Genomic DNA, 10,588 nt, shown 5'->3' on the forward strand with positions numbered 1-10,588 from the left:
TCATTTCAAAGATGTTTTCCAGAATTATTACTTATATATTTCTATCCAGACTCATCCTGGAAAGGCTTCATTCAAACAAATATTCTCTAAGCCCCTACTATACTAGGTGTCGTGCGTATACAAAATGTAGAACCGTATGAACCGAGAGAATGCTGAATCTTCCAACACCAAACACTTTTAAATATGCTTCTAAAACTGGTATGTGGCAGGGGACCTGGCTAGACGTCTGGGTGAGAAAGTCTTACTTTTGAGCAAGTGGAATGAAAGGGGGCCCCTGACACGTGATCTGGGTGCGATCTCCATCCACCGATCCTCTCACCATATATTCTTTCAGTAAAATTACCACAACAAAATAAGCAGTGCAAACCAAGATGTTAACTGAGAAAGAGTACAGGGGGAAAGAGCAGAAGAAAGGAAAAAAGTCTGAACTCACCGGGACTGTGGCAATCCTTTCTTACTGAGATCTGCCCTCACACGTTCTCCTACATGTCTGTAAATTTCCACTAAGCTGTTTATTGCTGCATCTCGAACCTAGATGTAAAAGAAGAGATCTTACAGCTGCTCTGTGTCATTCCCCAGCACTTCCTGCTGCGGACACAACAGGCTATACAACACCCCAAGTTTATCACCCACTCACCAGCGCGATTCCAAACACAACCCTTAAGGGGCATGGGACTAGACACAGCTGTGTTTGACAGCTTTGACTATGTGGGCACAGTTCCAAAGAGGAGGAAAAAATTCAGGTCCCATCCCTATGTACCTGCTAAAGTCCACACCCCTTAGTTCTTTCCATCCTTTAAGACGATGTCTGGAAACCAGACCACCTTTCCAAAATAGAAAACACTACAAATAAATGCATTATTCTAAAAATAAAACACCATGTAAAGCATTCTGGATGTAGGTCAAATAAATACTTAGGGAGCAACAAAAAAGGATGGTAGAGGCTACACGGAGACTGCGTTCAAGGAGCTCACAGTTCTAAAAGGGAGATGGGAAAAAAAGTCCATAAATTCTACATTTAACACAGGGCAGGATGTAATAAATGTTATACAAAAGAGTACAAAGAGCTCACATAGTTTAGGGAAGGGAGACAGCACACCAGAGGATACCAAGAAACAGTTTATGGAAGAGGAAGGAACCACTTAAAATGTATTTAGAAACACAGCATTTTACCAGGGAAAGATGGAATGAGACAAGCTCCAAACAAGGTAAGCAGCCTGCGCAGAGGCATGAAAGCAGAGAAGCAAGGCATACACTTCAGGAAGAGCAAGGCAGCAGTCTGGCCAAACACAGATAGGAAAAGAAAGGGCGCGATATGTAAGGCTCGAGAGACAGAATGGACTTAAAAAAAAACACACAAATAAAAAAACAGAAGAGGGAACTCTGAATATGGGCTGTGTGTATACCAAACATTATAGTTGTATCAATGCTAAATTTCTTGGATGTGAAAACATGTGATTACACAAAAATATCCCTGTTGTTAGCAGACACACACTGAAGTACCTAGGAGTAAAAAGATCGTGTGCTAGATACTTCCGAATGGTTCAAGAAGAAAGGTCTATTTCTGTGTATGTGTGTGTGTGTATACACATGTGTGTATACACGTTGAGATATAAGATAAATGTGACAAAAGTTAAATGGTAAATATGGGTGTTCACTATACTACCCTTTCCATTTTTCTATAGATATAAAATTTTTCCAACAAAAAGGTGGGAAGAAAAATAGTTTTGAAATCCAATGGACTCAAAGCCAGACTGTGGGGTGCCCAGGGGTGCCGAGGGGAGGAGAGCCAGCAAAGACAAGAGAGCAAAACCACGATTGCAGATTTGGTCTCAAGCAATGAAAGCAAAGAAACAGAGAGGAAAGAAGCAGGGGTACAAACAGTTTACAGCTCTGAACACTGCCAAGTTACCCTTTGATTTAACAGCGGTATACGATAGGTAATTTTGCTTACAATTTTCCCCCTTGTGATAGTAAAAGGCAAATTCTAGGTTCTTATTACTTCTCACCCAAAACCTGATGCTATGCACCAAACTGTGTGTGACCCACCAGCCCCCGAAACAATTCATATGTTGATGATGGCAGTTAGAGACAGGCCTGTAAAGAAGGTAGTTAAGGTTAAATGAGGTCGTAAGAGTGGGTCCTGATAATAATAGGAGGGGCGTCTTTATAAGAGAGACACCAGACAGCTCTATGTGTCTGCTAGCCAGGAAGAGAACCCTCAGGAGAGTGCGGCCACACCAACACCCTGTTCCGGGACTGCCGGCCTCCAGAACCATGAGACAAACTTCCATGGTTTAAGCCTCCCGTCTATGGTATTTTGTAACGGCAGCCTGAGCTGACTAACAGAGATTATTTTGGAAAGGAAATAATTTCCGATGTTAGCAAACATTTCCATATTGAAACATGCACATCTTACAAAAGCAGTCAATGCCCTGTCTTGAGGATCAGTGACAAGTGCATCGCCGTTGCTTACTTTCTAGTGATGACGTCTGCTCAGAGCCAGAGCAGATCACACTGGGGACCCCCTTTAAAGAGCAATCAATACCCTGTCTGCTACTTACAAAGTCTGGGCTATGAAGAGTTTAAGGGATTTAGTGGAGAAATGACTAGTCTTCTAAGTGAAATAAGTCAGACAGAGAAAGACAAATACTGGAACATATCGCTTATATGTGGAATCTAAACAACACAACAAACTACTGAATAAAACAAAAAAGAGAGAGACTCTCATATATAGAGAACAAAGTAGTAGTGGTTGCCAGTGGGCAGAGAGAAGGGGGGAGGGGCAATATTGGGGTAGGGGAAATGGGGTTATTATGAGATTATATGAAATCACATGTGAAACTTTTGAAATTGTAAAGCGCTATAGAATTTGAAGAATCTTTCATTCATTCATCCAATCAATTAATAAAATTACTAGCCTTAGAGTCAAAGTAGGCCTGAGGACTTACATGGCCATTTAGAGGCTGCCGTAACTTTGGACAAAGCATTTAAACTCTTCCATTCATTCATTCATTTATACATCCTTACTGGAGTACAACTGCTTTACAATGCTGTGTTTTAAACTCTTTTAGTGTCCATTTTCTCCTTCGTAAGTGGAAGGCTGCTTTGAGATTAAAAAAAATAATGGAAAGAGGGCTTCCCTGGTGGCGCAGTGGTTGGGAGTCCGCCTGCGGATGCAGGGGACGCGGGTTCGTGCCCTGGTCCGGGAAGATCCCACATGCCACAAAGCGGCTGGGCCCGTGAGCCATGGCCGCTGAGCCTGCGCGTCTGGAGCCTGTGCTCCGCAACGGGAGAGGCCACGGCAGTGAGAGGCCCACGTACCGCAAAAATAATAATAATAATAATAATAATAGAAAGAAAAAAAAACGGATTCAATTCAACAAATATTTGACTGCCTATTACGCGTCAAACTGGGGGAGCTACACGGCCCAGGCAGGTAACATGATGCGTGGAGCAGGGTGGGTGCACGATGACCAATGGCCCCAGCCCGGGACCCGCTGGCGGGGGAAGGGGGATGCCCAGCCTCGGGCAGGCGGCCGCCAACATGTAGCCGTGGAGCACAGGTACAGCTCTGCCCCACCTTCACTCTTCTGCGGAAGCTCGGAAACGCGCCTCCCAAATGTCAACTCGCAAACCCAAACTCCACACGTGAAGTGAAGTCATCCTGCAGACACATGTATGTGCACAGACACAGGCCAGCGGTTTGTGCCCCGTGTTTATATGCATAAAGCACTCAGCACAGTGGCCGGTGGGACTGGTATCATCTACATCTCTCAGACCAGCAACCTTAGGCTTTAAACAGCTATTCCACAGGCTTAGAAAGCTACAGGGCCAGGGAGCATCTGAGGATCTAAACGACCCTTGATTCAAGAATCACAGAAGAACAGATTGTCTGTTGCACTAAAGTATCGCAGCCCAACTGAGGAGGGGCGTCCCCTCAAAGCAAGTCGGTTCGGGCTGAAGGGACCACGCAGTGCTCCCTCCACAGGCCGCCACGGGGGCCCCACGTGCTTCTGCCCACCCGCAGGCTCACCACGCAAATGACCCCAAGAGCTCAGGCCACCAGGACAGCAAAAGACCAGGGCCCGTACATTAAGCTCCACCTGCCGGGCCCTGGCCGAAGCCTTTAGAGAGCCTTAGGCCTTCAAATCAACAACCTCGCTCACCGGGCCACTGCTGACTGTGACACAGAGGAGGGCAGAGCCTGGCGGGCTGGCCACCTGTCAGGGCCCACGGTCACCTCACTGCGCCACGCTGCACCCCAACGTGGGCACCAGGAACGGGCTCCCTACACAGCAGAAACTCCAGAGGGAACTTCACCCCCAGGGACAGGGAGGGCACCCAGAAACCCACTCGAGGCCAAAGCCACCCTGTCCCCACAGCCACCCGCCCACAGAGAGGATGTCTCAGACCCGCCCACTCCTCAGGTGCCAGTCAAACCCTCTGAGGGGGCTTCCTTCCCCTGCCCCTCCCCACTAAGCCAGCCCAGGGCCCAGGGCCAGCTGCGGAGAGCTCTGAGATCAGTGCCGGCCCCTCAGACACCCCAAGATGCTTCTAGACTCTGAAGATGCGGACCAAACTCCTCAGCAAAACAGATGGCAGGCAGCAGAGGGAGGCCCTGCGGAGGCGACCGCTGCCTGCCCTAGGCCAGCTGAGCAGCTATGAAGTCAGAGGTCTGCAGGCAGAACTGGAGTTCTCCTTATCTGACAAAGGGGCTCCCCATTGAGCAGGTGTCTCGGACGCCCCGGCCCCGTCCTCCCTGGCCCTGTTCTCGGCTTGGGAGATAAAGTGTCCCGAGTGTAAAGCCACCCCATAATCCTGGTCCCTTCCCTGACAGCGGGCTAACACCGCGGCACAGGATGCGGCTCTCACAACGAGACACGACAGGGAAAATAAGCAAAACTTCCGGAAGACCCCCGTCCACTCTGCGAAAGCGGGTAAATGCAGGGACACTCAGGGAAACGTGCATGTGGACTGGGCACTTAATGACATGAGAGAATCAGGCATTCTTGAGGGACAGGAGGTGATAATGGTGTTAAGGTTATGTAGGAGGCTTGCGGGGTGGAGAGCCCTTACCCTTTAGAGTATTTAAGAATTAAATGAACCAATGTCTAAGATTTCCTTCAAAATAATCTACATTTTGCTTCCAAACAATGGGGTTGGGGAGGGAAAACGATGAAAGTAAACTGGCCTCGTCTGGTCAGCTGCTGAGGCCAGAGGACGGGCCCAAGGGGATGCTGTACGTCATTCTCTCCACGTCTACCTCCGTTTGAACCTTTCAATCTAGAAAAGCTGAAAACAGGAGAGGCACATAGGAACACCGGGCTTTCATCTGCCAGGCATGCGAGACATGCGTGCAGCTGGGCTGTACCATGCAGGGCCTGTGAGCAGAGCTACAGAGGACAAAGTCCAGGGGGTGGGCAGCCCAGCAGAAGTGGAGCGGGACGTGCAGTCCTGGGGACATCACTGAGCCGATAACAGGCCCTGGGGCCTCCCTACCTTGGGCCCCCCCTATACAGGGGATGATACATTTTCCCCACTGCTCTGGTGATTCTGAGTTGGATTTTGAGTTACTTTCAGCAGCCAAAAGCATCCTGAGCCACACAAAGCCTGGGCATGGGCGCCCGCTCTGAGAAGCTGAGTCACTCTGCACTCAGACCAGTGCCAAAGGACTCACAGCCTCTGGGGCAGGAGGGTTTGCGGGGCTCAACACACACACACACACACACACACACACACACTCACTCACTCACTCACTCACTCACTCACCCCCGCAGAAGACTGAGAGCTGGATGGAAGCCGACCACAAGGTCAGGGGCCCAGTGCAGTGACAGCACCAGCAAAACACACAACTGTCCTCTCTGGCCTGAGGCATCCATGGCTAAGAGGGGAACACTGCTCAGGTAGCCATGGGGAGTCTACTCAGTCCTAAGGCCACTGGAAGGCAGTCCTGGGACGATAAAGAGAGAGGGGTAGTCCTGACCCTCAAGGTTCAGAGACCAGCAGGAAAGACTGACGAGAAAATGAAAATAAAGTCTGGAGCACAAGCACACGCGACATACACACGCACCCTAGAAGGAAGGATGATTAAGTGGGTTATTTAGCATCAGAGGAGCGGGCGTGGAGCCCCCGGTGCGGGGATGTGAGGCCCGCGTGTCTGTGTCTGCACACGCGCACACGTGCGGGTAAACACTCCTAAGGACTCCGATGCTCAGTGTGGAAAACTGGCTACAGGCGCTGCCACTCTGGACTGCTGACAGCCGCCCACTGAGCCCGGCCTCGTTCACCCCGGCACGCTGCCTCTCAGGCCGGCAGGGATACTCACATCACCTGTCAGGCCAGTGCAGGCACCCGAGTGAGGAACAAAGAGCCTCAACCAGCCTAGCTGGCTCTGCTGCTCTACCGAAGGGGCCACGTGGTAGCAGTGACAGCCTCAAGGAGTGACCCCCATAAAGGACTTTTTTCCACAGAAAACAAAGTGGAGACAAGACGTTAAGGGGGCAAAAAGGCAAAATAGTCCATCTGGTAATTCAGAATCTTTTTTAAAAGTAGCTTCAGTTAGGGACTTCCCTGGCGGTCCAGTGGTTAGGACTCCACGCTTCCAATGCAGGGGGTGCAGGTTCGGTCCCCGGTCCGGGAACTAAGAGCCCACATGCCACAGTGTGGCCAAAAAATTTAAAAATACAAAGTAGCTTCAGTTATTTTCAAATTGATGATGAACATAAAGTATGATCCAGGAAATAAAAATATCTAAAACTCAAATTTCCAACGTCAGATATTTTCAGTGAAGGCTGGATAGAGGATGCACGGAAAGAAGCAAGTGGGTGCAGGTGAGGGAGAGCAGGGACACAGGCCGGCAGCGAGCGAGAAGGCAGGAGGAGCGGCCGGCGATGGGAAAGGGAGTGCAGCAGGGCACCAAAGAGGAAGCGGGAAACACAGCCGGGATCAAGGGCAGAGATGAGAAGGGAGAAAGGATGCGGAACAGGAGGCTCTCCGACCCAAGGGCCCTCGGAGCTAAGCTGGGGGCTGTGGAGGGAGAGCAGAGTCATCTACGGAGGGCACTATAGCCATCGCCAGCCAAGACTGACAGTGAGATGCTGTCCATCATGTACCGTCGACCCCTGAACACTGCGCGGGGAGGGGGGCCGCCAACCCTCCAGGCATCCACAGATCTGCCGGATCCAGACCACCAGGGGCCACGCAGTACCGCGGTGTTTCCTACTGAACAGCCACCTACCGGTGCACCTGCACACTCTGATCCCATGCCGTTCAACGGGCAGGTGTACATTTCTTTTGTGAGTTACTGTTCCTATTTTCAGCCCCTCATCTAACCAGGTGTGTGAGCCAACGTGACAGACAGGGCTCTGGGTGATAACCAGAAGTAACCTGGGAGAGAACTGGCACTTCCGGGGCCCAGGCTGCCTGCTCACTGCTTAGCAAAGCCCCACCCACCCACCCTGACACCAGGGAAGTGGTGCTTTGACGTTTTGGGGTTTTGTTTTACTTTACACAGAATAACATGCATAGGTCAGTCTGAAGTCACCCACCCTACACCAGGGAAGTGGTGCTTTGACGTTTTGGGGTTTTGTTTTACTTTACACAGAATAACATGCATAGGTCAGTCTGAAGTGTTTCCACAGTTATATGCACCAATGTGGCCACCGCCCAAAACAAAACGTGGGCCCTCTCTGTCACCTCCGAGAGGCCCCCGCAGGCCCTGTCCAGCCCACCTCTCCCACCCCAGAAGGGGGCCGCTGCTCCGCCATCACCGTCGCTCCCTCCCCACACCCACCCCTCTAGCTGCAGAGATGGTGACCAGAGTGCCTTCTCTTGGAGGCTGCTCTGATGACATCACTTTACAGGCTAGTGAGGGCCCATCCCAACGTGGAGAAGAGGGCAAAGCGGGCCCCCATCCACCAAAGACGCTGATAAATGCTACTGGGCACTAACAACACCCATCACGTCAACCAACACCCCGAGCTTTAGAGAGAGAAATAAAGTCCCACCCAGAACCAAAATGTGCCCTCACTGTCTACAGCCAATGATTTCTCTTTCTCACTAAATACACTCACCTGGCTGTTTGGATCTCCGAGCAGGTTACATATATGTGGCACAATCTTGCTTAGTGTTAAGGTATGTGCTCCAGAGCTGAAAACAAAAGCAGTGCTTTACTGTTGGTGGGAAGAGAGGAAAGCACGCTACCTCTCCGCCCTCTCACCCCTTCTTTTCCTCCCTCCCTGGGCCCATCGCCACCTCCCACCAAGGCTCGCCCCTTACCCTTCCCCCTCTGCTTCCAAACTAAATGCACAGCCGCACGGCCCCTCCGCACAGTTCTAAACTGTGAGTGCCTCTCAGGACAAGCGCCCCACCCCACCCCGGCTCGGGGTCCCTCCACCTGGCCCAGCCCTTCGCTGCCAGGCCACGGCCACAGCCTCGCCCACATGGGGTCCTGTCGTCTTGACACTGCCATGCGTCATGCAGTGATCCCTACTCTGGCCAACTCAGTGCACTCAGCCACCCGGCAGGTTCCCGGGGTCCTCCCCTAATTGCCCTGCTGTGCGGCTCTCTGCCACACCAGACGTTCAGTTAATAACTGCTTGAAGACAGACTGCGATAAATGGCTAAGTGGACGCCAGCTGAATGCTGCCCTGCTGGAGGACAGCTCAGCTATCTCCAGCTGTTCACTGCCATAAACTAAACGCTGTCACTGACACCCTCTGTCAACAAGACTCTCCCTGATTCCTTCCTGAGTACTCTCTTAGGACAAATTCTTAGATGCGGAACTACAGTAAGCAAAGGCTAGAAACATTTTTTAGAAGCTTCAGAGACCAGGGACTTCCCTGGCAGTCCAGTGGTTAAGATTCCGTGCTTCCACTGCAGGTGGCACAGGGTTCGATCCCTGGCTGGGGAACTAAGATTCTGCATGCCACGTGGTGCAGCCAAAAAAAAAAAGCTTCAGAGACCGAATTTAATGGTCCCGAAAAGTCTAGCACGTTAAGACAGAAAAACTTATAAGGTAATATAAACGTTACAATCTCCATTTTGTTTTTAAAAATAATAAAACTCTTAAGGCTGGAACAAAATGCTACATGTTAACAGTGATTATCTGAAGGTGGCAGAATTATAGACAATAATCATTTTCTTCTTTATGTAAATTTTCTGTGATATACACAGTATTACTTTCATAATCAGAAAAGGTGATTTGTAATTTTTAATTTTAAAAAAGGCTCTCCTGGGCTTCCCTGGTGGCGCAGTGGTTGAGAGTCCGCCTGCCAATGCAGGGGACACGGGTTCGTGCCCCGGTCCGCGAAGATCCCACATGCCACGGAGCGGCTAGGCCCGTGAGCCATGGCCACTGAGCCTGCGCATCTGGAGCAACGGGAGAGGCCACAACAGTGACAGGCCCACGTACCGCAAAAAAAAAAAAAAAGGCTTTCCTACAAATAAGCACTTAAAAAAATGTTCAACATCAACAGTTATTAGGGAAACACAAATTAAAACCGCAATGACACAGCACTACACGCATATCAAAATGGTTAAAATTAAAGACAGTGGTAACATTCAATGCTAGCAAGGAAATGAAGAAATGAATCATTCACACGCTGCTGGTGGGAATGCAAAATGATACACACAACTCTGGAAAATAGTTTGGCAGTTTCTCTTAAAAGTAAAGATGAAGGGCTTCCCTGGTGGGGCAGTGGCTGAGAATCTGCCTGCCAATGCAGGGGACACGGGTTCAAGCCCTGGTCTGGGAAGATCCCACATGCCTCAGAGCAACTAGGCCCGTGAGCCACAACTACTGAGCCTGCGCGTCTGGAGCTTGTGCTCCACAACAAGAGAGGCCGCGACAGTGAGAGGCCCGCGCACCGCGATGAAGAGTGGCCCCCGCTCGCCGCAACTAGAGAAAGCCCACACACAGAAACGAAGACCCAACACAGCCAAAATAAATAAATAAATAAAATTAAAAAAAAAAAAAGTAAAGATGAATCTACCAAATGACCCAGCAATTGTACTCTTGGGCGCTGACCCAGGGAAATGAAAACTTCTGTTCAGGCAGAAACTGGTACATGTGTGTTCACAACAGTATTATTTGAAATAACCAAAAACTGGAAATATTCAAATGTCCTTCAACGGGTGAATTGTTAAACACACTATGATACATCTATACCAGGGAATTCTACTCATCAATAAAAAGGAACAAACTACTGTTCAGGCAACAACATGTATGCAATCTCAAGGGAATTACGTTAAGAGGGGAAAAAAAGGTCAATCTCAAACGGTCACATTCTGTGTGATTCCATTCATAAAATAACGAAATCGCAGAGCTGGAGAGCACATGAGTGGCAGCACGGGGGCGCCTGGGGCGAGGTACGGGTCTGCACCTTGAACATGGCAGTGAGTTACCCAGAGCTGCACCCGTGACAGAGCTGCGCACACGACACGCGTGCGTCCTGGATGAACCTGAACAAGCTCTGGATCGTATCTACACCAACTTCCTGGTCTGGACCCTGCACTACAGACACGCAAGACGACAGGTGGGTGCGCGGCACCTCCCAGGACGTTTCCCTACAACTTCCTGTAGATT

General features: G+C 50.1%; 1 protein-coding gene across 1 annotated transcript in view; it reads right to left on the reverse strand.

Annotated features, from left to right (window-relative positions):
* The window catches only part of CLASP1 (cytoplasmic linker associated protein 1), a 275,021-nt gene that overhangs the window by 171,533 nt on the left and 92,900 nt on the right, over window positions 1-10,588 (reverse strand). The window contains exons 6-7 of the mRNA XM_007456358.1: window positions 8,076-8,151; window positions 434-531 (exon numbers count right to left, since the gene is read on the reverse strand). Coding sequence (XP_007456420.1) covers window positions 434-531; window positions 8,076-8,151 — 174 coding nt within the window. The remainder of the gene's footprint in view (window positions 1-433; window positions 532-8,075; window positions 8,152-10,588) is intronic.

The sequence above is a fragment of the Lipotes vexillifer genome, unplaced genomic scaffold, assembly GCF_000442215.2.
Source record: "Lipotes vexillifer unplaced genomic scaffold, Lipotes_vexillifer_v1.1 scaffold3, whole genome shotgun sequence".
Classification (NCBI taxonomy): domain Eukaryota; kingdom Metazoa; phylum Chordata; class Mammalia; order Artiodactyla; family Lipotidae; genus Lipotes; species Lipotes vexillifer.